The sequence below is a fragment of the Ctenopharyngodon idella genome, chromosome 11 (genome assembly GCF_019924925.1).
Source record: "Ctenopharyngodon idella isolate HZGC_01 chromosome 11, HZGC01, whole genome shotgun sequence".
NCBI classification, from domain to species: domain Eukaryota; kingdom Metazoa; phylum Chordata; class Actinopteri; order Cypriniformes; family Xenocyprididae; genus Ctenopharyngodon; species Ctenopharyngodon idella.
In genome coordinates, this window is record NC_067230.1 from 2,885,125 (window position 1) to 2,911,153 (window position 26,029).

The window sequence follows — 26,029 nt, forward strand, 5'->3', positions numbered from 1 at the left end:
CTTTGAGGACTAATTATAAGAACAACATTCCCACACACTCATTGTCTAGTCTTGCTTGGGACCTCCAAGTAGTTCTTACCTCCGGTTGTCATCTCCATTGATCCTTGTCTTCTTCCAGCCATCTTATTCCCAGTAATCACCCTGCATTGTTTCCCTGTGTCTTCTGCTACTTTGTTTAGTTAAGTTCACTTACCTGTTCCTAAATAAAGTCCTGCTGTTGGGTTCATCACCATCCTTGTGTCTCAGTCTCCTAACAGCTAACAGAAGTCCTCGAAAGACTCCTAAGCTTTTGCTAAGCTGTGCCCTTATCCTTTCCTTTATCAAAAACCCTCTGTATTAAAGCCCCGCCCACAGCCAGTGACGATCTGTCCTATTAGCATAGACACAGCCCTGAGCGAGAAGCACAGAGTCCGCCATTTCTGTGCTGTGTTTTGGGATGGAAGGAAATGTCCCGAAGAAAATTGGTAAAGTCTTATACGTTTGCAGTAATCATTTAAACAACCTGTCTCCGGTGCAGGAGGGTCAATCATACTTTTGCAAGTCTGCTCAAGCTGTCGCATCCATCTTTTCACCTTTATTGCAATATGTAACACAAACGCAATAGCATGTGACAAAAGCAAGATGACAACTGTCAGCAGATAGACGAGGAACACAGAGGTAAGTGATATAAACAACAGCAGGTTTATGAATGGAGGTGAAACAACAACACAGCAGAGAAAGCAGTCCAGGTAAGTGGGTTGGGATATGGAATGTCTTGGTTCAGCTTATCTGTAAGTGATGCAGTCTTTGTTTCTTTGCCAGGAGATCCAGTAACCAACGAGCATGGAGACAACGGAGAGCAGGGGAATGCGGAGAACTAGAACTGCTGGTGGGAACAACTGGTGAGTAGCGCACAGGTAAGACGATCCGGAAACACAAGGTAAGGTTGATCACAGGTAAGAGGGTTGTGGAGCTTGACATAGGCATAGACAAAGATGTTGTGCTTATCCATAGACGTAGTGCTTTCCATTGATGCGACCCGACATCGAGTGAAGTGAGTGAGGACCTTATGAATGTTGCAGAAGATGAGTGGCAGCTGGTGGTGATTAGTGATTGGAAATGGAGTGCAGGTGAGGAACCAGAGGGATGCTGGGAAGTGGAGTCTGGGGAAGGTGAGACAGACAGTGGCGGTGACATTACTCCTCCCTCCCAATAGGCGCGACCTCGCGCCATAGAAGGAACAACCGGGGAGGGAGGTTGGGCGTCCTGGAGTCCTAGGTGAGTGACGGTGCAGGTAGATCTGCTGCCTCCAGGACGGATCCGGGAACTCAGGGGCCATGGCGGCGTGGGAAGCTCAGGGGGCGAAGGCGGTGACAGCTGTTCAGGGGGCCAAGGCGGTGTCAGCTGTTCAGGGGGCCAAGGCAGTGTCAGCTGTTCAGGCGGCCATGGAGGTGCTGACCAGTCGGGAGGTCACGGAGGTGCTGACCAGTCAGGAGGCCATGGAGGTGCCGGCCACTTGGGAGGCCATGGAGGTGCAAGCCACTTGGGAGGCCACGGCGGTGCTGGCCGTTCGGGAGGCCATGGGGGTTCAGGTTCTTCGGGTACCGTGGCCTTGGCCCAGACCCCGGGCTTGGCCACCAAGTTCGGGGACGGATAGCCTCCCCCAAAAAAATATTTGGGGCGAGACTCTGGGTGTTTTGACTAAAAGAGACTCTTCAATGGGTTGGTGGGCTGGAACGGAGCCTGGAGCGGGCTCGAGGGCTGGAGCGGGCTCGTGGGCTGGAGCGGGCTCAGGGACTGGAGCGGAGTCTGGAGCTGACTTGGGGACTAGTGTCGAGGTGTGTGTTGCCCAGACACACATAATGGCTAACGCCATGATAGGCAGGAAGAGGTCCTCTGGGCTAGGAGCTGGAGCCTCATAGGACTTGGGACGCAGGAGAAAGTCGCCTCTGGACTCGGGACGCAGGAGAGAGTCAACACCGGACTGAGGTCGGGGACAGAATCCTGGATGAGAAAGAGATCCATGACTGTGGCAGCGGCCATCTTCACAGAGGGCTCAGGCGTGGCGGCGGCCATATTGACTGAGGGCTCAGGTGTGGCGGCGGCCATCTTGACTGAGGGCTCAGGCATGGCGGCGGCCATCTTGACTGAGGGCTCTGGAGTGGCGGCGGCCATCTTGATTGAGGGCTCAGGTGTGGCGGCGACCATCTTGACTGAGGGCTCTGGAGTGGCGGCGGCCATCTTGAGAAGGGACTCTGGACTGGCGGCCATCTTAGGAAGGGATACTGGAACGGACAAGGGTAACTGTGGTTGAGTGGCGGTGGTGTTATCATCAACCTCACCAACTGTGAGGGAAGAACCACACAACCACAGCACATAGTCAAGATGCTGGGCGAGAGAACATGGAATAGTTGCCGCTGGGACCTGCTGGTACAGATAATCGTCCAGCCCAATCCAGAAGATGTTCTTTAAAGTTTCCTTGTTCCAGGCCCTCAGGTAGGAAAGCTGAAGGAATTCCTCCACATAATTCCTCTATGGAGCGGCCATCTTGACTTAGGGTAAGCAAGCAGTCAGCAGGGCTGACCGGGGTTAGGAGAATTCCCATCTTGCTTCTTTTTGGGTCGGGTCTTCTGTCAGCGGATAGATGAGGAACACAGAGGTAAGTGATATAAACAACAGCAGGTTCATTGAATGGAGATGAAACAACAACACAGCAGAGAAAGCAGTCCAGGTAAGTGGGTTGGGATATGGAATGTCTTGGTTCAGCTTATCTGTAAGTGATGCAGTCTTTGTTTCTTTGCCAGGAGATCCAGTAACCAACGAGCATGGAGACGACGGAGAGCAGAGGAATGCAGGAGAACTAGGACTGCTGGTGGGAACAACTGGTGAGTAGCGCACACGTAAGACGATCCGGAAACACAAGGTAAGGTTAATCACAGATAAGAGGGTCGTGGAGCTTGACATAGGCATAGACAAAGACGTTGTGCTTATCCATAGACGTAATGCTTTCCATTGACGCAACCCAACATAAAGTGAAGTGAGTGAGGACCTTATGAATGAGTGGCAGCTGGGGGTAATCAGTGATTGGAAATAGAGTGCAGGTGAGGAACCAGAGGAATGCTGGGAAGTGGAGTCCGGGGAAGGTGAGACAGACAGTGACGGTGACAACAACATAGGTTATAACCGTAATTAAAGTAAACCTGTTGTATTTCCATGTAGCATATATTCTCTGGCTCTGTAGGCATCTTACAACAGTTCCCACAAGAGCACCTGTTCAGCGATTTATAGATTATCATGATGGAACATGCTAATAGATGACTTGAAAAAAGTTAACTCCACATCATCTATATAAATTCATCAAGTAACCATTCAGAAACGTCCTATTGCATTCTACATGTTGTCACTTCTTCTTGAGTCTCTCCATCTGTGCCCAACTCTGGTTCGAACATAAGGCTGAATACTGCTACGGTGAGTTTCTGACATTTTTGGTGCATGAGATTTTCCTGCTTTGTTGCTGCCGGTATGCCGGAGCATGAGCTCTTGAAGCTCCGCCCTCTTCTTGAAAGCACCAGCTCATTTGCATTTAAAGGGACACACACAAAACTGACTCTTCCTAGAGCTGGCCGCTCAGCCAAATTGAGCAATCATTGGAGAAGGTAAGAGATGTGACAAAGAACCCGATGGTCACTCTCTGAGATCATGTGTGGAGATGAGAAAAATTTTCCTCACAACCAATCGAACATCTGTGGAGAGAACTGAAATGACTGTCCACTGATGCTCCCCATTCAACCTGACAGAGCTTGAGATGATCTGCAGAGAAGGATGGCATAAAATTTACAAATCCAGGCACGCAAAGCAGGTTTCATCATATCCAAAAGATTTGAGGTAATCACTGCCAAATTTACTTCAACCAAGTACTGAGTTAAGGGTCTGTATACTTATGTCAAATTGATTTTTCAGTTTTTTCGTTAATAATAAATTTGCAAATATTGTGTCCATTTAATAAAGTGTGTGGAGATTTGTCATTCTTTGTTCCAGCCACTGCTGTTGCTGTAGTCAGAAAATTATCAAGCTGCATTTGGAGGTCTTTAGGAGTTTTATTGTTGCCCTGAACTGAACCTCGGGGTAAGAGTCAGTGTGGATGAAAGGGAGTTTTGGAACAATGAAAAAACCTCTCCGTCCCAGGCCTAGTATTGGGGTTTTAAAGCCAGTGTTTAATTTACTGTATATGTAAGGTGATGTGCAGTGGAAGCTAGTGATTTAATGAGCAGGCAATAAGGAGGACGAGAAAGAGGAGAAAGTGAGATTTGTAATTATTTACAATACAGTCGCTCAAGTTTTGCTTGAATCTGTTACCCCAAATAATAAGTTCCAACACCTCACAGTCCCTCCACTGGCTACTGACCCAGCTATCTTCCATATTCACAGAAGAACTACCAATATGTTTGGAATGATTCCCAGCAGTGCAGAACAGTGATGAATGAGCGATTTAAAACTTGCATGAATTTCAACATGACTGTTCAGAAAAAAAGAGATCTGAGTCAATATGAGAAAGAGAGAGAGAGAGAAAAAAAAAATACAGTTGGACCACTTTTGCCTGCATTCTGAAGGTAGCGTTAATGTACATGTTCTCTAGTATATTAAACATTTCATGTTCTGAGTTACATTTTCTTCAACTTTTTGATTGAAATAAAGTGTTACAATCTCTTTGAGTAATGTTACATTTATATACATTTTTTAAAATCACAGAGTTTACTTTGTTCATATATATATATATATACATATATGAAGACTTCAGATGCAAAAGCCTCTAAGTGCCATCTGAAATTTTCTTCTAACTAAAGCATTTTTATCAAGCTCGTATGTTTAGGTTCAGTTATTTCACTTTAATGGCAATTAAAAGGACCTATTAATTGCCATTAAAGTGGAATTACTGAACCTAAACATACAAGCTTGATAAAAATGCTTAAGTTAGAAGAAAATTTCAGACGGCACTTAGAGGCTTTTGCATCTGAAGTCTTCATATATATAGTTATGTCAAAAGAAAGGACAGTTTATATATATTAATATATAAGGAGTTATATAGGCAACATAAATATATTATGTAATTTGAAAAAAAAAAAAAAATAATTATATTCACTGTCATTTGTTCTTACTGCATAGCTCTTATTCAGTCTAGACATACAGCACATTAATGGGAGATGACATCTTTATATATTTCCATCAACCATTTAACAAGATTAAAAGGATTTATAACAAACTAAAATTATTATTCTAAAAGAAAAAGAAGAAATGTTTTTAATTCAGTAACTGTAACTGTTCTGGCAGATTTATGCATCAAAATTAATGCCACATAATGCTGCAAACATATTTGTCACAACCAGAGGGAGATGAAGGATTGTAAAGGATTGTGGTCATAGAGTTCTCAGTGTATGTCATCTCTGTCGCTGGCTCTCTCTCAGTCCTTCCTAAACACATTTCAGGTCCAGATTTACAAGTTCTCAGACACTGTTACATGAGATAGTTCCATCATTTCTTTTACGGGATGAAATTTTTGATCCTTTCTCGTCAACACACCAGCACTGGCCTCTCTGCATTCCTCTTGATGAGCGACACTGTTTCAAGAAGAGCAAACCATATTCTTGTTTATAGAGAACAGTTAACATTGTTACAATGTACTGTACATCATGGCAATGGGGCAAAGAATACAGTCAAATGGATTCACAAAACATTTGAATAACCAATGGAACTCTATAACAATTCAGATTGGACAGTGTGAACACATTGTTAAATTCATTACATTTAAAACTCAATTGATGTACAGATTTATTCATCTGTTTTAACAGTCCTGATATGACATTGCCATCTTCCTTCACAAAATGCTTTGCCTTGATTTTGCCTTCCTAAAACCCTTTCTGTATACTCTACACACCTGTTTCCTCCTGAAGGACCCTTGTCTGTCACAGTTGGGGATGTAGATGTCCTGAATTGAATGAATGATTGTGAGCTCAATACTTTGGAGGACTGTGTTTAGCAGTTTGCGACAAGGACCCTAAAGAATGAAACAACAACGAAAACATGATTAATGCAAAAGATTTCATTCATGACTGAAAGTCAGACAGTAGGAACAGTATATTAATTTTTATGCAAAATATAATTTACTGAGCCATTATCAGAAATGTTACCTTTTCATTGTTCTCAGTGGTTGATGGTTGATAGTCTGAAACACAATACTTGTAGTTTTAATATGATTACAGTACAGCTTTTTTTGGCAAAAGATAGGTGGCTATACTTAAAATGTTAGTTAAAGGTTCAATTATACTTTGTATTTCTTACCATTATAGGAAAAAAGTTATTGAAAAAAGTACAGATGAGCATTTTACATTAAGTTTTCTGGTTTTTCTTCCCTTAAACATGCAAAAATAATTTAAAGGTATTTTAGCAATATGTGGGTGGATTATAAATACTTGTTATACATTTTCATATGAACAACTCAAAATTTTATGTGAACTGCATTATTCAACATGCTTAACTTTTAGGTTTAGTTTGTTTAGGTTAGCCAGTTTTAAACCAGACAAAACCCATTTAAGAATACAGAGGCCATCTTACCTGTAGGTGGAGGGATGTCAGTAATGGTACTTTTGATGTTTTTGCAGACCCCTCGTCCCTGAAGCAGTGCCTGAAGGGGGCTTTGGTCCCCAAGAGGAGGGAAACACCGAAGACCCTGAGCACACGGTAGGGTGTAAACCCCACAGGGTTCATCTAATGCCAACATGGATGTGATCTCCTCCCCGGATAAATGTTCAGCTCTGTGGCCCTTGAGGTCCCCTGAGGGCCCGTTACACAATGAGCAGAACTTCCTCAAGCCTAATACAAAGGAGTTGGAGCCAAATAAGCTGAGTTGAATGGTAACCAAAAGGGTAAATAAATAAGGAAAAGAAACCATCTTCGTCCAATTCAGAAAACCTCAGCAGATCAAGAGCTTTTTTTTCTTCTTCAGTAAATGGTCTTCTCTCTTCCAGTTCTCTTTGATGTTCCTCTTTGAAATTCAATGGAGGTAGTAGTGTGGATGATCAAGAGACATCAGGTATCTAAAGACAGTAATTAGATAAAAATTGCCCAGAAATGCAACATGGGCTGCTTTTAAAGAGCTGAGATGCTGTAGGGGTGGGAGGCAGAGAGAGAGATGCTGGGCGTTAAATAAGAGGTGGAGTTACTGTATAACTCTATCCCTCCCTATTTCTGCCACAGCTACATTTCAAATGATGGACAAATTCAGCTGGTTTGAGTTCATGAATTATGTGAACATGTGATAGATCTACAGATGATGCTGTCTCAGTTGCACTTCACACAGCTCTGACACATTTAGAGCAGCTGAAAAGTTATGTTAGGATGCTGTTTATTGATTTTAGTTCTGCTTTTAATACTGTCACTCCTTACAAGCTTGTATGTAAATTAAGCAATTTGGGAATAGATGCAGCACTTTGTTCATGGATTATGGACTTTCTTACCAATAAGTCCCAGAATGTCAAAATAGGTGATTGCACCTCTTCAACACCCATCCTGAACACAGGCATTCCACAGGGATGCATGTTCATCCCAGCCTTATTCACTCATGACTGCACTCCAATCCATTCTTCCAATTCCATATTAAAGTTTTCTGATGATACTACCAATGTAGGACTGCCCTCGACTAAAGATTTTTCTGGTCAACTAGTAGTCGTTCATTTAAAGTGAATAGTCGACTAATCGCACGTTTATTAATAAGCCAAATCATAATAAAGAGCCTTTAATGCCTTCATATCCTAATCAGCATTCAAGCACACGCATAAAGCTTGCCACAGTGCACCGGCAGAAGTAATGATTATGAGTGCGTCGAGGAAAAACAGCAAGGAGATTGCTTTAAGATTTTAATAATTAATTGATAAACAAGTGTTTTCTGAATTTTTAGCTTCAGTGATGAAATTGATGACGCACCCTGTTTGCTTTCATTATTTTATAAAAGCACAATGTTTTGTTGTTATTACGAGTGCACACAAATAAAAGTATACTCTTCACAGATTCAAAAGATGTATTACTCTTATCTGTATGACCAAAAATGACTGAGTATTTTAAGTTCAAGTGATCGCACCGGCACCTCCATGTTAGCTGTCATGCAGTAAGCGCGCTACTAATCAGCTTATACTCCGCACAAACACTTGAATAGCCCATATTTTTATAAGTTAACGTTAAAGTGAGCGCCATGTAAACTTGCTACTACTTGTTTCAGATAAGCCATATTTGAGGTCGATGAATGATAGGTGAGCATTTGGATGTCCTGCCCGATGTACTGTAATTACCATATAGACCAGCTGTTAACAATCTGTCCGTCACAGACTGTGTGACTTCGCCACTTCCTGTGGATTTTTTTTTCTCCTGCGACTAAGCAACTAATAAAATTTTGGTCGACTAAAGGCCCTGATATACTTCAAACGAAGTCGAAGAAAGAACTGATGTGATGTCATTTCGAACAAAATCAGGCCAAAAAGAAGTTCTTTTTGTGTTCGTTTTGGGAGTTCGAAAGGTAAGATCTCCGCAGGTGAAAACATGAACACGCTGGATAGCCACTTTTTAGTACAAAATGAAGTTGTGCTTCTGATGAATGAGGCACTGACACTGCTTTTCATGTTTGATACTGTAAAGCTGCTTGCTTTTAAGCAATCTATTGAATAAAGTGCTATATAAATAAACGTGACATGACGGGAGTGCTAATTTGCAGAGCTCATGCTAACACATGATCAGACATTTTGTGCTTTTTATAAATGCTCTCTATAAAAATGCTTGCTGTTTTCTCATTTTTGTTGTGTTTATTTTGTTACTGAGAAGAAAGTGTACAGCACGTATTTACATATTCATCCAAACGCCGCTCTCAGCAGTGTGGGTGGTGTCAGATGTTCGATTATAGTATATCGCTGGTTATGTATTTCGAACTTTGTTTTACCCCTAAATGAAGAATGAAAAAGAACTTCGCTTCAAGTATATCGGGGCCTTAAGTCTCTTCTCGTCGACTAATGGTTAGTCAACTATTAGGGGGCAGCCCTATACCATTGTGGGCCTTATTTCAGAAAATGAAGAAACAGCCTACAGAGATTATCATAGACTTCAGGAGGTTTTGAGAAGGTCTAGAAACATTCACCCTTGTGTGTCAATGGAGAGGAAGTGGAGAGGGTAAATGACATCAAGTTCTTTGGAGACTACATAATGAAAGACCTCTCTTGGTCCATTAATACTTCTCATCTGGTAAAGAAAGCACGACAAAGGCTATTCTTCCTTCGAAAAATGAAGCATGCCAGGTTACCCACACAGGTCCTAGTTAATTTAATCATTGTACCACTATACATCATTGTACAGTAGTATACAGGTGCTGGTCATATAATTAGAATATCATCAAAAAGTTGATTTATTTCACTAATTCCATTCAAAAAGTGAAACTTGTATATTATATTCATTCATTACACACAGACTGATATATTTCAAATGTTTATTTCTTTTAATTTTGATGATTATAACTGACAACTAAGGAAAATCCCAAATTCAGTATCTCAGAAATTCAGAATATTGTGAAAAGGTTCAATATTGAAGACACCTGGTGCCACACTCTAATCAGCTAATTAACTCAAAACACTTGCAAAGGCCTTTAAATGGTCTCTCAGGAAGAATGCTGATTTGACAGTTGTCCAAAAGATGACCATTGACACCTTGCACAAGGAGGGCAAGACACAAAAGGTGATTGCAAAAGAGGCTGGCTGTTCACAGAGCTCTGTGTCCAAGTACATTAATAGAGAGGCGAAGGGAAGGAAAAGATGTGGTAGAAAAAAGTATACAAGCAATAGGGATAACCACACCCTGGAGAGGATTGTGAAACAAAACCCATTCAAAAATGCGGGGGAGATTCACAAAGAGTAGACTGCAGCTGGTGAACTGTCAGTGCTTCAAGAACCACTACGCACAGATGTATGCAAGACATGGGTTTCAGCTGTCGCATTCCTTGTGTCAAGCCACTCTTGAACAACAGACAGCGTCAGAAGCGTCTCGCCTGGGCTAAAGACAAAAAGGACTACACTGCTGCTGAGTGGTCCAAAGTTATGTTCTCTGATGAAAGTAAATTTTGCATTTCCTTTGGAAATCAGGGTCCCAGAGTCTGGAGGAAGAGAGGAGAGGCACACAATCCATGTTGCTTGAGGTCCAGTGTAAAGTTCCCACAGTCAGTGATGGTTTGGGGTGCCATGTCATCTGCTGGTGTTGGTCCACTGTGTTTTCTGAGGTCCAAGGTCAACGCAGCCGTATACCAGGAAGTTTTAGAGCACTTCATGCTTTCTGCTGCTGACCATCTTTATGGAGATGCAGATTTCATTTTCCAACAGGACTTGGCACCTGCACACAGTGCCAAAGCTACCAGTACCTGGTTTAAGGACCATGGTATCCCTGTTCTTAATTGGCCAGCAAACTCGCCTGACCTTAACCCCATAGAAAATCTATGGGGTATTGTGAAGAGGAAGATGCGATATGCCAGACCCAACAATGCAGAAGAGCTGAAGGCCACTATCAGAGCAACCTGGGCTCTTATAACACCTGAGCAGTGCCACAGACTGATCGACTCCATGCCACGCCGCATTGCTGCAGTAATTCAGGCAAAAGGAGCCCCAACTAAGTATTGAGTGCTGTACATGCTCATACTTTTCATGTTCATAGTTTTCAGTTGGCCAAGATTTTTAAAAATCCTTTCTTTGTACTGGTCTTAAGTAATATTCTAATTTTCTGAGATACTGAATTTGGGATTTTCCTTAGTTGTCAGTTATAATCATCAAAATTAAAAGAAATAAACATTTGAAATATATCAGTCTGTGTGTAATGAATGAATATAATATACAAGTTTCACTTTTTGAATGGAATTAGTGAAATAAATCAACTTTTTGATGATATTTTAATTATATGACCAGCACCTGTATATGAAAGCGCTATATAAATGCTTCATTCATTCATTCACTTGCCTATGGGATTATTGTGTGGTATGCTAGCTGCACTGGGGAAAATCGTAAAGAACTTTGTTGTGTAGTCAAAACAGCGCAGCGGATCATAGGCACTGAGCTCCCGAGTTTGGATACTGTGTATACTACTCAGTTACACACAAAGGCCAGCAGCATCATTGTGGATCCCACCTATCCAAGATACAGAATGTTTGTCCCTTTACCGTTTTGGAAGAGGTACAGGGCCAAGTCCAAGTCCAGGAGCTGTAGCTGCCCTTAGACCTCCCAGTCCCCCACAGCCCTTTTATTTTCTACAGTAACTTCATATTTCTTTATAACTATCAAGGATTGATGACTGTTTGTGTTTTAAATGTTGAAGGACATTCAATACATGCACTATAACACTTTTTATGTAATTTAATGAGTATGTCTATATTTAATGAGTAAATGTTTATTTTGTCTTGAGAGCTGCCACTCTAAATGTCGTTGTACTTGTACTGGTACAATGACAATAAAGTATCTTACTCTTACTTAGTCTTACTTACTCTTATTTTATGTTTCCACTGATGCACATAAAGAATGATATGTATTTCTCCAGATATCATAGAACTCCTTGGTGCCAACCTCAAACTGAAATGAGGCTGTAACTTCCCAAAGCATTTGGCAAATAGAGATGAAACTTAGACATTGACATTGTTACCATTCCCTGAGGGAACAGGGGTGCGTTTCACAAAAGCATTGTAAGCAAATTCGCAAGTGGCTTCTACAATGTACATAATTTATGCTTGCAGAAACATATAGGCAGACAATGTTCTAAATTGAGAATAATTCTTCATTTATATTAGTTAACTTTCGGTATTAATGATGAACCAGACACTAAATCTGATTACCTCTCTGGTACTTTTAGAGAGGCTTTTTCTGTAGCTTATGGCATCTCTCTATGCAATTATTATTATGGAGCCATTCTTTTAAATTGTAGTTATTACTGATACCACAAAGTGTTTTCTGTTTTGATTATCTTTGAAACCTTTGCTGCCTCACAAATGCTGAACAGTGCTGTGGATAGTTGATGAGTAACTATTATTATTATTATTATTTTTAGCTCTGGATTGGTATATTAATTAGATTTAATCTACACAAACTTTGTCAAATAACGGATCATAATCTAAGAGACCAATTTCACCCATAACTCAGTTTTGACACACTGTGTAGTTACTACGTCTAAGTCTTTTTTGCCAAATGGCTTCTTTGTCTGTATTTCTCCTTTCATGGATTTTCGGACTTAAGTGCCACTTCCCTTAGGATGTTGTGATGGCATATTTTATTAGTTGATTTGGCAGCAGGACAAAAATGTCTCGCACCCACAGCAACACGCACATGTTGCCAAGACTTGGGCTACTATAACAAATTGCTCTATTTTGCAGTGTATCAAATTTTTTCCAGTTGTCTCCATCTCTTTTCCTCCCAAATCACACACACAAACACGAATTAGCACAATCCTTTTTCATGAAGTCATGGTTGATCGCTTAATGACTTTAAGCCTGTTTTTCAAGAACTTCACCCTTGATCTGTCATTGCACTGATTTCCCCATCGCAATGATGTCATAATTAATCGCCTCAAGTAGGAAAATGAGCACCACATCACAGGTGTTTCTGAGTGACATGGGGAAAAATGAGCAAGGGCTTTCCCCCTCTAACCAGAATTTTTTTTTTTAACGTTTTATTGATATCCAAGGAAACATTCTGTGTATGTGCTTTGTCAGACAATTTCTTATTAAAAGACACATGGAAGGGTTTACATACATGTTGTTGGCAACCAACTTCATTCCTACAGGTGTGCAAGTCACCTATAAAGGATACCTATACCTCACATCTGTACAGCTGTACAGTACATCTCACTAAAGTACAGGGGAAATAAGATACTTCCAGGGCTGCCTCGCTCTCCATCTGTGTCTTTGACCTTCTATATAATCTGTTATAAAATAATCTGTTGCAACACCTCTGTAGAGAGTCCCACCATTGACTATATCATGTCCATACTTTTAGTGTACAACAATTTCTGTGATGTATTTAGCTCCCAAAGAGCCTCAGCTCAGTAGCAAAGAGCTACATGAACTGAACTTGATCTTCAAGTAAGGAAGACATACAAACTGTGCGGTGCTATAGGTGGTGAACATGATTTTACCAAGTATAACAGGTTCCTGGATCAACGTTCCAATCAACCCATAAGATTTGCGGGACAAGTTTACAGTTTATGTCAAGTTTAGGCTTACAACCAGGGTTAGGTGTTCCTACATCAGTGTTATTCACCTATCATTTCTCTATGATTTTTATGGAGAAGGGGAAGGGATAGGGTTAGGACTACATTTTCGAACAGGAATGTTGTTCCAGGATCAACAAAATGTTGATCAACAAAATGTTGTGACTGATCATTATAGGTCCTCAGAACCAAAGTTGAGAACCACTGACATAAATCACATCCTCGTCTATTCATCCCGACAGACCACATCCGACACGGCCAATTCCACCAGTCCGCCAATGACGTACAGATGGATCCTGTCAAGGTGCAAGTCATTCACTGTAAGAACTGCAGTGCTTCCTGGACTTTTCCAACCTCTTCCATTCAGGCTTCAGCAGTCCTGAAAAATAAGCCTAAGCCTAAATGAGTCTTCAATCAACTCAGGCTCTCACCATGGCTCCCATACTTCGAAATCCAAGCCTTGAACTCCCCTTCATCCTTGAAGTTGACACTACTACTACTGATGTAGTGGCCATCCTATCCCAGAGATTAGGTACTCCTCTGAAACACCATCATGACGCTGAGAACATCTTGTTCTCAAAAAAGTTCACAGCCACTGAGCTACGACAACCATAACCTTTTGTCTATCAAACTAGTTCTTGAGGAGTGGCACCAGACTTTGGGGGGCAAACATGTTCAAGGATGGTTCAGATCGCCTAGTGTGAGTACACCCTTACTTATGACCCGGGTCAAAAAATATTAAGGTAGAGCTCCACTCTCCTGCTCCTGAGACTATCATCAGACCCATATAGTGGACCCTGGATGAGCAAATAGCTCAAATACGGTAAACAGAAGCTCAGTCGTACTTGCTTGATGTGGAAGATCAAACCTCAAGGGTTTTTGTGAAAGTTCAAACATGCTTGCATGACATGCAAGAATGAACCTAATTTTTGAACTAACCCTTTAAGTCCCTGGTACATTGGTCCATTGACCATCCTGCAACAGATGAGTCCAGTCACTTATCAGATCTAGCTCCCTTCACAATAACGTATATGTTTCCCTTTTGAAGCATCACGTACCTTCGCTCTCTCATTTTGACATAATGATTGCTACTGTAGATATCTTACCTTTTGAACAGGAAAAAGACGATTTCTAGGCCGGTTTAAATCCTTTGATGTCTTGGAGTAGTCACAGTCTCTGAAAAGCCAGTTGGATGTTGTCTGTGACTCTGTCACTTCTTTTTTGCTTGTAAACTCTTGCCTGAATCAAGTTTTGTTTGTTTTATCAATGAATGATTGCTCAGATGGGGCGGCAAGGGGTGTAGCACTGTTGCCTCATAGTAATAAGATCCCCGGTCCAAGTCCTGGTTGAGCCAGGATGCCTTTCTATGCAGAGTTTGTTCTCCCTGTGCTGTGTGGGTTTCCTTCTAAAAATGATTGAACTTGTACTATTTAAGTATAGAATTATTGAAGTAATCAGTCAGTAGACAAAGATGCAAAGAGAAGTAAAACATGTTTAAAATAAGACCTAATCTTCACTGCATTAGATTTAGATAATCAAAAAACAAAATACAACAATTTCTTGAGCTGTTGGAGTTTGCTTAAGAAACAGGCCTGTGATTATGTTGGCTTGAGAAAGATCTTACTTAGTAGAAAGATCTACTAAGTAAACTTATTATTCTTCTGAGACTAAAATTTTGGTAACACTTTATTTTAAGGTGACACAGTTACACGTTACTACATGTACGTACTATAGTAATAACAGTAAATTATGCATAATTACAAGTAACGAACCTTAAACCAAACCGTAACCCCAACTGTAACTCTATAGTAAGTACATGTAGTTAATTAATATTACTCAGTACTTATTTAAAGGGTTAGTTCACCCAAAAATGAAAATTCTGTCATTAATTACTCACCCTCATGTCGTTCCACACCAGTAAGACCTTTGTTCATTTTCAGAACACAAATTAAGATATTTTTGATAAAATCCGAAGGCTCAGTGAGGCCTCCATTGGCAGCAAGTTAATTTACACTTTCAAACGCCCAGACGTATTTAAAACAGTTCATGTGACTGCAGTGGTTCAACTTTAATGTTATGAAGTGATGAGAATATTTTTGTGCGCCAAAAAAAAAACTTTTATTGACTTTATTCAATATCTAGTGATGGGCGATTTCAAAACACTGCTTCATAAAGCTTTGAAGCTTTACAAATCTTTTGTTTCGAATCAGTGGTTCGGTGCATGTATCAAACTGCCAAAGTCATGTGAACCATTGAAATTTTGATGTAACGAAGCCTCGTTTATTGAAATCATGTGACTTTCACGCTCTGAACCACTTATTCGAAACAAAAGATTCATAAAGCTTTGAAGCTGTTACTTGGTTTTATCTGTTGATTACTCAAATTACACATTCATTTTGTCACAGAAATGTATAATTCTGAGTCAGAGGATGTAAACAGCTCTTCTATGAACAGCTATGACTATATCTAGTAGTAATTATTATATAGTAGTAATTACATCATGGCGTGAACATGACATGAGGGAGAGCAAATTATTGGATTTTTATTTTGGGTCAATTATGCCTTTCATATTGCTGCTACAGCCATATCACTCATTATTTATCATTATTATTATTGTAAAAACCATATTTGTAAAGTGAAAATGTGAGTTTTCCTTTTTCCTCATTATTCAGCATTGATGATGTGAGCATTTACGTCACAGGTTTAAATCCCGTGGCCCCAAGAACAAAGATGGCAGATTTCAAATCAGATACTGCATCAACTGAGCCATGTACAGATAAATGAGATAGCAAAAGGATAGTAGTAGTTGTGTGGATTAATTCTACCTCAATGTCCTTTTTGGAGCTGGAAACTTTGAAACCCCATTAACTGTTATTGCATGGACAAAAACAGCTGAATTGTTCTTCAAATACCTTATTTTGTGTACTGCATGAGAAGAAAAAACAGAATGATGGTGGCAAATTTTATTTTGGGTTTAACTAGTATTTATTTAAAGAGCATATAAAATACATTAGAGAAAGTGTATATCTTGTTCTTCTTTGTTTTTAACAGGTTTTAATCATCCTCGCCAGTTCTTTTTATATGGTCCAATAGTGTGACAAATACATTTTTAAAAGTATATATTCCAGTGCACTCATACAGCTGCATGCACGATAATTATGATTGAGCAAAATGCTGTTTAAAATAGTTTTAAATAGAGTATAGTATGTCACACCGCAGGAGATCTCAACTTCCCTGAAGTATTTCATGTCAACTACCCATTTTTAGAATAATTGCTTCCTTGCTTTGAGCATGAAAGCTTGTTCAGATTTCTCAATTTGGTGTTTTGAGTAATTTCCAGTGATTTTTCTTGACCCCACTCCTTCTCCCTGGTGGAGCAGCACAACATTTTGACTAAATGGATAAAACAATACCTCTGTTTACTCTTAACATCAATACACCATGCACTGGTCCTTCCACTGGTCATATACTCCATGTCTCAGGTCACAGGAATCTCCCAATATGTCCTCCATTGGGCTTATACAAATAACAAATATTTTCCTTGGATATTGTGTTTCATAGTGGTCACGCTCCTCATAGCAGACGGAGTGACATTATTTAACAATGGAGCCAGTGACCTCAGCATTCAATAGCGAATTGCATGTGCCATGTGTCAAACTAATTTAGCACAAGGAAACTTGACTCAAAGATGGTGTAAGGTGGACTTTATTTGGATCTCTGTATTGCATGTTGCATACTTGGACTGTAGAATCACCAGGGAGTTCACCTCAATCTGAAGTCTAAAGGATCAGGTCTACTTCAAGCAATAGACAGTTTTTGGGAACTCCTTAGAGACAAAACTGAAACATCGTTTGTGTTATCTGCACGTACAGTTTTAGAGATGGCATGGTCAGAATGTACATGCATGCAAGCACACACTCAGATATTATTTTCACTAGCATTGAAATAACAATTTTTAGTCTTGATTAGACCAAAGCCATTAACGTGTCACTCAACAACTCCGACAAGGGTCAACAAGAACCCTATTAAAGTTTGGGTGGCAGATAGTGGCACACATTCTTTTCAGGATGATTGAGTGAATGTCCTGAAATGCCTACATTAAAAAAAGAGACATATTTGCACACTTAAACATACAGTACAAAAAAATTGAAGATGAAAAATAATCACTAAACATCTGGCTGATGCACTGTGCTTGTTGCCAGGGCAGCAGGTCAACAAAACAAAGTCAAGCTCTGTCCACACCTTACATCTGTGGTTAACATTAAAGATAGAAATGTAGGGATCTGTCTACACTGTTGTCTAATGGGTTTGAAAGGTTGGAGGAAAATCTAACAGGAGAAGACAGGTAACCTTTGCCTTGGGAGGATAGAAAGGTGTGGTGAGCAATAATCAGATCTCTGTAATTCTGTATTACACCATCATCTGCCCTGCCATGATGACTTTGGCTGTTATGGGTAAGTGAAAGGGACAGAATCAAGAATCAAACAATGGAAATTCGCAGAAGAATGATTCTTTCTTTTTTAAATAAATGCAAGTGAAAAAAGAATAAGATCCAGCTAACAGGGAATGTTCTCAGAACTTTGGCTAATGTTCTGGCAGCGTTCTCTCAAAGTTATGAACAAACATTCTTCCAGTAACGTTAATAGAATGTTTGTTCAGAGTTATCTGGTCTGTGATAATGTTCTCAAAATTTAGCACAAAAACAATATTTATACATAATTAATAGAACATGCTTGTTTCAGATTTTGAACATTTTGAACGTTCAGAGAACATTCAGAAAAAACTTTTTCATAAATTAATGGGAACATTAGCACAACATTCTTAGAACATATTTTGTTAGCTGGGGAGTAGGATATGGGAGACAGAGAAAAGGCCAATAAGAGTCTAGTTGTCTAAGTGGCAAAGGAAGTTGCTGGCAGACTGTCAGCCAAAATAATGTACATTGTGTCTTTTGTTGTTTTAAACACATGACACAAGGTCTGATGTGTTTCAGGGTTTTGTCAACAAGAACTGGAAAAGTCCACAATAAAACTCTTTGCAGTACCAGACCTAAACACATTTGAAGGGGATGAATTGGAGCCCCAACTGCAAGCCAGGCCGCATTGCCCAACATCTCTGCCTAACCTCACTGATGGAAGCAAATCCCTGCAGCCATGTTTCAACACCAAACAGAGAGCCTTCAGAAAAAAAAACAGAAGCTTTGAAATGAAACATCGGAAAAGCACACATGCTATCTGGGCGTCTTCATGCATTTGAATAAAGTACTGTTTTTGAAACACTAAGTATTCATGCATTGTACAAAGTATGTTTTATGCTTAATTTATTCCCTACCTTAAAGTATGAAGTTCTTGCATCTATAAATGCCACTGTCTGCAGTCATACGTGAACTTAGGAGTTAATCGAGGATCTTGATCTTTTCTGGGAAAAAAAGTAAGGAAGGAACGGGAAATAATAACAGACATGAAACTGAGTTGGCAAATTTTGCCCAGCAGGTCAGTCTGTGTGCAATGTTATATAAACATGGGTATGTGGAAAGTTTGATAGAATGGATTTCAACCATATTAATGCTCCTGAATAAGGTTACTGATCCAGTTATAAACATGCCACAATCATACTCTTAATAATTTTATCCCCAGTGGATTTATAATGCAATGATGGATGACACTGTAGTATTGCAGGCCTGAATGATTGTGTTGCTCAATAAGGGTTTAACATTTTGCACATTTAGCATTTTAATGGCTACCGATTATATATATGACAGCGTTTGAGCCAAATTTTGGTTACATTTGGCAATTCTGCCTTAGTTCTGGCATCAAGTTTATAACAGCATTGTGTCTGGTGTGAGTGTGGAGGACCACCAAAAAATAAATAAATAAATAATAAACAATTTAAATAATAATAATAATAATAATAATAATAATAATAATAATAATAATAATTTTGGCTGAGCACTGGCTTTTAAACAAAGAAACAATGGCTTTTTGGAAAAAACCCAAAGTCTTTTTGGCCATACTGCAAAATTTGTTGAATGTCAGCCACGTTTCTGTCATGACAACTCTCTTTGGCAGGGTAATGGATATGACAATGTTGATATGTTTGAATAGATATGCTATGCTGCTGCCGTCATTGCTGCTGCTGCTGCTGCAGAGCAAGTACAAGACTTACTACTGCCAATACATACACGAAACGCTGCTGTAAGCAAGTAAGACATGCTACAATATAGCATACTTGAATTACCCGTAGCAGATCTATACAGGTGGAGCTGGGGAAGGTGGAGGGTTTCTGAAAGTGCACCACAACTACTACAGCAAATGCTGACCAAGTATTTGAAAGTTGAGCTGCAAGCTCATTGGCTGCTGATACAGCAAGAACCAATCAGCTGTGCCCTATAGAGAATGATGTGATTGCAAGCAGATTGAGGTACGTAAGGATCTATCAGCCTGCGCCATCTAGATTTTCATGACAGAACTTTATATTTAACTGATGGAGTGAATCCCGTAATGTTTATGATGACAGACGTTACCTGAAATTCCAGATATAGTGCTGATGGCTGATTAGAGTGATGATTGACTCCTTGACAACACTTCTCATAGCCGTAATATAGAAACACGGATGCCAACCATTTGGCATAGCTGTTTATGTCCAATGCAACATTAGGTTTCAGAATGGCAATTATTAGTAAACTGCAGTTGATCATTTGTATTTTTTCATTTGTGTTTCAAAAAAATTCCAAAGTGTATTTGAATGTCTGAGTGTGTGCTTAGGTTCAACTAAGGACTCACTGTCTGTTCATGAAGTGTTGAAATGTCAGTTACTATAATCATTTTAACTTCATTATAGCTGTCTGTTCATTTCCCCATTTTTCATATTTATTTTCAGGATAAATTATACAATTATTAGTAAAATCATTTGGTATTAATAATTTATGTGAGAACTGATCCTCTCGATACAACATCAGTAATCGCAAGTATTCATACTTATTTTCGCACTTAATCACTGAGATGAGCACATTACTGACACGTTTTTAACGGTCCGCAACTAAACACTGGAAGGTGAAGTTGAACTGAAACTTTTTCTTTTTGAGGCGCTTTGTTGAACATAAAAGAGATGAATGTAAAAGAGATGTTTGTTTATTTACGAGAATATGAGATATTGGAAAAGTAGCATTTTCCAAGCTTGTCTGCCCCTTTGACAACATTTGAAAGGAAGAATGTCCTCTCACATCTATAATGGAAGATCAGGTGAAGTAAATTTAGTACTGTATTTGGAACTTCCAAATTGCTTGTGGACACTAAAAAGTATAGAGCTGTCCTCCAAATAAACATGTACTGGGAGCATCTAATGGCTGTTAAAGAAGTGCACCCCATTGAAATAATCAGTGCTATTTTGCTTTAGATGGATTCAAATTCTGAGAACAAGCTTTATAGACATTTGTTTTACCTTTCATGCTGAGCTTGAATAAATGACATATGGTTGCACACCAGTCTGTTATTGTAGTGACATTTACCAGCCAACTAAACATGACAATGAACAAAACAAATAATAATAATAATAAAAAAAACCATGTCAATCAGATTGACCATTCTTATCTGATGTTCCTTGAACTAAAGCAGCAATGCTTCGCACCCTGATGAAACATACCAATTCACAAAATTAATGGAATGCATAGTTGATATAAAAACTGGATGACTAGTAATTTCTTACTACTTAATTCTAAAAAAACAGAGGTTTTAATTATTGGACCAAAAACCTCTGCATGTAATTGACGACAAGTTTTTGGCGTCAGTTAGGAACCTGGCTGTGCTCTTTGATACCAATATTTCATTTGATACCAATCTTTCATTTAAAAGCCACAATTCTACATCTGTAAAACCACATTCTTCCATCTTAAAAATATATCTAAACTATGACATATGCTCTCAATGTCAAATGCGGAACAGTTAGTTCATGCGTTCATGACCTCAAGGCTAGATTATTGTAATGCTCAACTGGGTGGTTGCCCTGCATGCTTAATAAACAAACTCCAGCTGGTCCAAAACGCAGCAGCTAGAGTTCTTACTAGAACCAGGAAGTATGACCATATTAGCCTGGTTCTGTCAACACTGCATTGGCTCCCTATAAATCGTATAGATTTTAAAATCTTACTAATTACAAAGCACTAAATGTTTTAGCTCCTCAGCACTTGAGCGAGCTCTTAATGCATTATAATTTACAACGGAACTGAATCAACACTGAACTGACTTCAGTTGAACAATGACACTATTTTCTTTTAGAGCTGCTGTACAGCCAAATAAACTCTGTTTGCATCATTGAATAATTTTCCTGTTATCACTGTAAAGCTGCTTTGAAACAATCTGTATTGTATAAAGCACCATATAAATAAAGGTGACTTGACTAGGGAGTAGATGAGTTTACCTGTTCGGTGTGATGATGTTTAAAGGGGTGGTTGATTGTGATTTCACTTTTTTAACTTTAGTTAGTGTGTAATGTTGCTGTTAGAGCATAAAAAAAGTCTGCAAAGTTATGACACTCAAAGTTTATGCAAAGGGAGATATTTTATTTTAAAGAATTCTCTGTTTAAGGACTACAACAAACGGCTGGTAGGGACTACAGTGAGCTTTGAACAATGTAAGTCTGAACACCATTACTGCTGGCTGTGTGAGATTCTCCAGCTTTGTTGTTGAGCAACCGAAGTGCAAGCTGTTAAAGCTCCACCCTCTTCTGGAAAGCAGCCAGGAGCAGCAGCTCATTTGCAATTAAAGGGACACACACAAAAACAGTGTGTTTTTGCTCACACCCAAATAGGGGCAAATTTGACAAGCTATAATAAATTATCTGTGTTGTATTTTGAGCTAAAACTTCACAGACACATTTTGGGGACACCAGAGTTTTATATTACATCTTGTAAAAGGGGCATTATAGGTCCACTTTAATGTATCCCAACATTGTTAGCAACCACCTTTTTCAAAACAAGCCACACGATTAATAAGGGTATTACTGATGTATTTTATGTAGCAGAATAAAACGTGAAAATATCTTGAGCTTGTGTTCACCACAGGCCTTATTTCAGACATTTAAAAATAACCCATTCAAAAAACCCATTGACTTCAGGACGATGGAACCGGAAGTGCTAAAATGCAACTCATTTCCAGGTTTTGACCTACAAAAATACATCATCCATGCAGCACTCTAAAGAGCTCAAACCTTATGCCGTCAGTTAAACGTCTGGCACGTCACGATAAAAGGTGCCCAAAAAAAGGAGGACGGAGGGTGAGTGTGTCCGTCTCGCTTCATAGAGCTGGTGAGCAGCAGATTGCGTGATCCTATACTGTAACGCTAACCAAAGGATGTTGGGAAAAGACATTAGCAAAACTACTTCAGAAAATGAAAAATGAATGGAAGAGGCCTGCAGTACTAAGGCATATGCGTGATGGGCATGGATTCAACATTCACACCATTCTTTCCTCGGATGCATAACTCAGGAAAACATATTGAGTGATGTGGATTAAATTCTCTGTACAGTCAGAAATGAGAGGCTTAATGAATGCATAATTTCCAGTGGCATCTCTGCATTTGGGGAACTGCGGGGCAGATGGCACTGTGGTGGAAAACTGTATTTCATCCATCATTATCAATGCTTTTTAAAGAATAATATAATTTGTTTACAAAAAAAAAAAAAAAAAACAGCAGTATTTTTGTGAAATTTTTTTAAGTTAAATACTATGTGTAAAGCTGTTATATGACTGTACTCAAGTCATTTCTGAACAAAGACCGAAATAAACTGTAGTAGCAAATAGCTTAGTTTTGTAGTCATGTGCATCATAGAGATTATATGGAATTCATTTAGGAGATTGGTTTGTCATTATGAACTGAGCTGATTTATTATAAGATTTAGCTTTAAAAATGTTATGTTGTACTGAATTCTAAATAGTAATTCTACAATTCTGCAAAATACATAACACTTTGAAAAAAAAAGTCTTCATTAATAATATAAAATATATATTATACCTTTGTCTTTGGGATAAAAAGCTATATATAACTTATACAGACATTGTAATTCTATTTTCTCTTAAGTATAGTAATGAGTGACATGCTTGGGCTTGTGTTCAAGGAAGGACCGCGTACATTCTCACATTGTGAGCATTGTGAGGACACAATTTTCTTGCGGCTACATAGCAGATCATATGACAAGTGGAGTGCTCATGAAGCAAATATGGGAGCACTCATGGAGCTGCCCAATCCTGCTCCTGAAGGAGGCAGACGTCTGGCAGAATTTATTGCCATCCTGCCCTCAAACACACCTGTCTGGAAGTTAATAATACTGAAGATCTTATTAAGCTGGTTCAGGTGTGTTTACAGTTGGAGAGTTGGAGCTGAATTGTACAGGACAGTGGCCCTCAGGGTGCAGGATTGGACACCCATGATTAAACTCTTCTACTGTAATAACGTAATATTTTTCAATTAAAACCATATTATATTTGATCTGTCACTTCTCATTAATGAGTGAATGTGCAAAAATATCAAAGTTTTGAACGTTACCATGTTTTACTATATTATTACTACACTTATCCCCTTTTTATTAATTAAAAATTTTAAAAATTTCAAATTTTACAAGAACTGCAACAAAACCAATGTAGTGCAAGATTTTTTTCAACATTCACATGAAATTTTACTTGAATAGATCATATGAAATTTATAAGAACATATAAACACATGCTGCTCAAAAACAGTCCAAATTTATGAAACCTACATATTCTTTTTCTAACAAAACAACATAAATATTACTGGAATCTTTTCAAACAAATTGTATTCATTTTACTTGTATAAACTCTTACTTTTAGATAAAAAAAAAAAAAAAGTTGATCAACAGCCTGAATCTGCAATGCCTTATCAATAGGTGGCAGCAGAGAAACAACTTCTCTTTCAAACTTTCTTTCCTTTTTCAAATTTGACCACTTGCACTTTGAACGACTGGGCTGCATGTAGTTCATTAGATCTAGTTTATTTGTTATGTCAGTTACTTATTGTCTATTTATAGTGTCTTTGTAAGTCATATTCAAAATTACCAACAAAATTCTGACCTAAAAGTGTGTGAGATGAGGAGGAAAGGGGCTAAATAAATACTCAGCTGTCTAGTTACCAACATTTTTCAAAATGTCTTCTTTTGTACTCAACAGAAGAAAGAAACACATACAGATTTGGAACTACACGAGGGTGAGTAAATGATGACAGAATTTACATTTTTTGTGTGAACTATACCTTTATGGTTCACAGGTAACTAATAATGGAATTAAATGATTAATAATATCTCATGAATAAACAAGTTGTGGTCACGCTTTTGCATCATGACCTGTCTTTTTACAGAGGATTGGATGGGGTAAGAAAAGCAACATGAGTCATGAAACATTACAGTAATGAGCCTAAACACAAACACAACACCCTTCAGTCTCACTATAATAGTATATTTCTGCTGCATCATGGCATAAATTATGAGCCTGATTTTGATTCAAATAAGTATGAATTATTTATTAAGCATTTATAACATGTGAGTTAAAATGGTTCACTAGACATTTGTGTTAAAGTCACCCTTTTAAAATTATGCTGTTATTATTGCCTATATATAAATTATTTTGAATGCAAACATGTTACCGTTATATTATGTTAGGATTTAGTTTCTGTGAAGACAGGTACATACATAGCATGTTTCTGCTGTTTTATTCAAGTGTAACCCCTCCTGTTTGAACAGCCCACTCTAAGCTGGACTTGAACCCCGGTCCGCTGGCGTGGGAGTCGTGCACTCCAACAAGGAGGCTAAAGACCACAGTCTCTAGAGCGCCTCTTGAGATCAGAGGAGTGAGGATTACACGCACAGCTCTTACCGGCCTACGTTCGTTAAACTCACCCCCCAAACCTCACTCCCATCCAGGTCACGGCACCAATGTAACCCCTCCTGTTCAAACAGCCCACTCTAAGCGGGACTCAAACCCGGGTCCACTGGCATGGGAGTTGGGCGCTCCAACAAGAAGGCTAAAGACTGCAGTCTCTAACGTCAGTCGCTAGAGCGCCTCTTGAGATCAGAGGAGTGAGGTTTACACACACAGCTCTTACCGACCTATGTCTGTTAAACAAGGAGCATTTAATACTCAGTATTTACCATTCTAATTTGTTCTATTGCTTGTTAACAGTTCGTTATATATCTACTACAATATTATAATTGTGAATGCTGATAGCTGTGAACAGTCCTGTAAAAAGTGCACCTTAACCTCGTTCATAGACTCCAGGACCTGATTGAGAAACACTGATCACAACTTATCCAAAACATATTCTCTGGTCACTCTTGTAATTGTATGATTTTCTTCTATTGTGCCTAAAATAAAAATAGCAAGACAATACAGATATGATAGAATTACACTACATGGCCAACATACAGAAAACTGTTTTTGACCTCCTAGCTTCTGAAATGTTGAAAATGATGAAAATACAATAGTCATGTAATGGTGCATTCGAATTCACATTCATGGCCAGATTCCCACCTCGCACAGGTTAAAGTCTCTAGTCTCACTCTGTTTTGGACACAGTCTTGACTCAGACTTGATCACAACACTAGATGGCAGTATTATAAAGGTTGCATTTGATGATTTATAAGCTTCATAAAACTGTGGTGACAAGAAAATGGTCACTGGCATTATGTATCTTCAGTTGTGTACTGTTTTCATATAATGCTTAATGACTTTAACATTCATCAGTCAACATAAAACTGAAATTATACACTTTATATCTCTAA

General features: G+C 39.0%; 1 protein-coding gene across 1 annotated transcript; it reads right to left on the reverse strand.

Moving 5' to 3' along the window:
• Positions 1-4,961: 4,961 nt before the first annotated feature.
• igfbp6a (insulin-like growth factor binding protein 6a) lies at positions 4,962-8,055 on the reverse strand. The gene is made up of 4 exons (XM_051912630.1): positions 6,589-8,055; positions 6,165-6,199; positions 5,912-6,031; positions 4,962-5,594 (listed from the first exon to the last, which is right to left on the reverse strand). Exons 1-4 carry the CDS (start codon positions 6,923-6,925, stop codon positions 5,481-5,483), a joined length of 606 nt encoding a protein of 201 aa, XP_051768590.1. The 5' UTR covers positions 6,926-8,055; the 3' UTR covers positions 4,962-5,480.
• Between the last annotated feature and the right edge of the window lie 17,974 nt (positions 8,056-26,029).

Excerpts from the sequence above, each read along its gene's own strand:
- igfbp6a (XM_051912630.1), bottom strand. The coding sequence starts at position 6,925 with ATGGTTTCTTTTCCTTATTTATTTACCCTTTTGGTTACCATTCAACTC. Across the intron at positions 6,200-6,588 it reads TGACATCCCTCCACCTACAG|ACTATCAACCATCAACCACT; the intron begins GTAAGATGGCCT and ends ATTGTGTTTCAG. Across the intron at positions 6,032-6,164 it reads CCACTGAGAACAATGAAAAG|GGTCCTTGTCGCAAACTGCT; the intron begins GTAACATTTCTG and ends TTCATTCTTTAG.